We start from the raw sequence: 1,783 nt of genomic DNA, 5'->3' as shown, positions 1-1,783 counted from the left end.
CCCCTGGAGAAGGGAACGGCAACCCACTCCAGTATTCTTGCCTGGAGAATCCCCATGGACAGAGGAGTCTGGTGGGCTTCAAACCACAGGGTCACAAACGAATCAGACACAAATGAGTGACTAATATACATATAAGAAGTCACAGAAATGTGCACTGCTGTTCTTTACACAGATGGAACTTGGATGTGTTTCTGAAACTTGCTTTTCTTCATTTAGCATCATGTCTCTTAGATCTATTCATGATAATACAGTTTATCTCTTCAAGTCTGATATGCTGCTCTATCACGAGTCTGCCCTTCCTCTTCTGATGCGTATTTGGGTTCTCTTCTCTGCTACAGTTCACCAGTCGTTACCCCCGAGGGGGCCACAGGCGGTGCTCCAGGGCTTGTTTGGCCTTATCTGTAAGCTTTAATTTTCTACAGTAAGAATGCATTTATTTATTAGTTACACAGCTTAAATACACACTTTAAAGAATATTTTGATACATAAATTATACAAAAAAAAAAGACAATGAAACACAATCAGCAACAAAAGGCGATCAACTAGGAAAACGAAGCCCTAGAGCATCATCATGTACTCATGCTGTGAGAGGTGTTTATTGAAAAATAATGATATGAGCACTGAACGGCCGACAAACACATGCTCCTACTGAAAGCAATGACGCCAGACACCAGCGTGCTGGTCACCGGGGCCCAGGCCTAATTACCGTGTGCACAGACACTCCGCTTTACATTTTTTGCTTTCTTCTTTTGTGACTGTGATGTCTTTCCCCATCCCTGAAACGAAAGAGGTGAAAAAACATGACCAAAGCTTTAAAATAATAGTTCACAGCAATGTATTTACATCAGATATAAACCAGAGCAAGTTAAAACATGCATTTAAAACAGAACAGTTTTTGGGTTTTTTTTTAAGAGTAAAGCAAAAAAAGCATCACTAAAAATACAGGACAAAACTGAGATGAGGATACAGGAAATGGATTTTTTTAAAGCTGTGCTTTAAAATATATGTACAAGGTGGATGACCTTAGAGTTCACTTCAAAAAGGACTCTGGAGTCACAGGAGGAACTCAGAGCTCTGAGCTCCGTATCCCGGCTCCCAGCTCAGCTCCCTGCAGGTCATCCCACCTCAGGGTGGGTCTCAAAGAGTACTTCCTGCTGACACTCAACTTAGCCTCACTAAAGGAAATCATCCATGTTTAGGTTTTGAGACTATTGGCTTTACAAATAGCTGTGAAAAGAAGAGAAGCGAAAAGCAAAGGAGAAAAGGAAAGATATAAACATCTGAATGCAGAGTTCCAAAGAATAGCAAGAAGAGATAAGAAAGCCTTCTTCAGCGATCAATGCAAAGAAACAGAGGAAAACAACAGAATGGGAAAGACCAGGGTCTTCAAGAAAATCAGAGATACCAAAGGAACATTTCATGCAAAGATGAGCTCAATAAAGGACAGAAATGGTATGGACCTAACAGAAGCAGAAGATATTAAGAAGAGATGGCAAGAATACACAGAAGAACTGTATAAAAAAGATCTTCACGACCCAGATAATCACGATGGTGTGATCACTGACCTAGAGCCAGACATCCTGGAATGTGAAGTCAAGTGGGCCTTACTTAGAAAGCATCACTACGAACAAAGCTAGTGGAGGTGATGGAATTCCAGTTGAGCTATTTCAAATCCTGAAAGATGATGCTGTGAAAGTGCTGCACTCAATATGCCAGCAAATTTGGAAAACTCAGCAGTGGACACAGGACTGGAAAAGGTCAGTTTTCATTCAATCCCAAAGAA

General features: G+C 40.9%; 1 protein-coding gene across 1 annotated transcript in view; it reads right to left on the bottom strand.

Annotated features, from left to right (window-relative positions):
* Positions 1-574: 574 nt before the first annotated feature.
* SNRNP48 (small nuclear ribonucleoprotein 48kDa (U11/U12)) overlaps positions 575-1,783 on the bottom strand; it is a 16,246-nt gene continuing 15,037 nt past the window's right edge. The window contains exon 9 of the mRNA XM_010835844.1: positions 575-776. Coding sequence (XP_010834146.1) covers positions 728-776 — 49 coding nt within the window. The 3' untranslated portion in view covers positions 575-727. The remainder of the gene's footprint in view (positions 777-1,783) is intronic.

This window comes from Bison bison, unplaced genomic scaffold, assembly GCF_000754665.1.
Source record: "Bison bison bison isolate TAMUID 2011002044 unplaced genomic scaffold, Bison_UMD1.0 scf7180017864053, whole genome shotgun sequence".
NCBI classification, from domain to species: Eukaryota; Metazoa; Chordata; class Mammalia; order Artiodactyla; family Bovidae; genus Bison; species Bison bison.
Note: the sequence above shows the minus strand (reverse complement) of the source record. Positions and strands in the feature narration are given on the sequence as shown.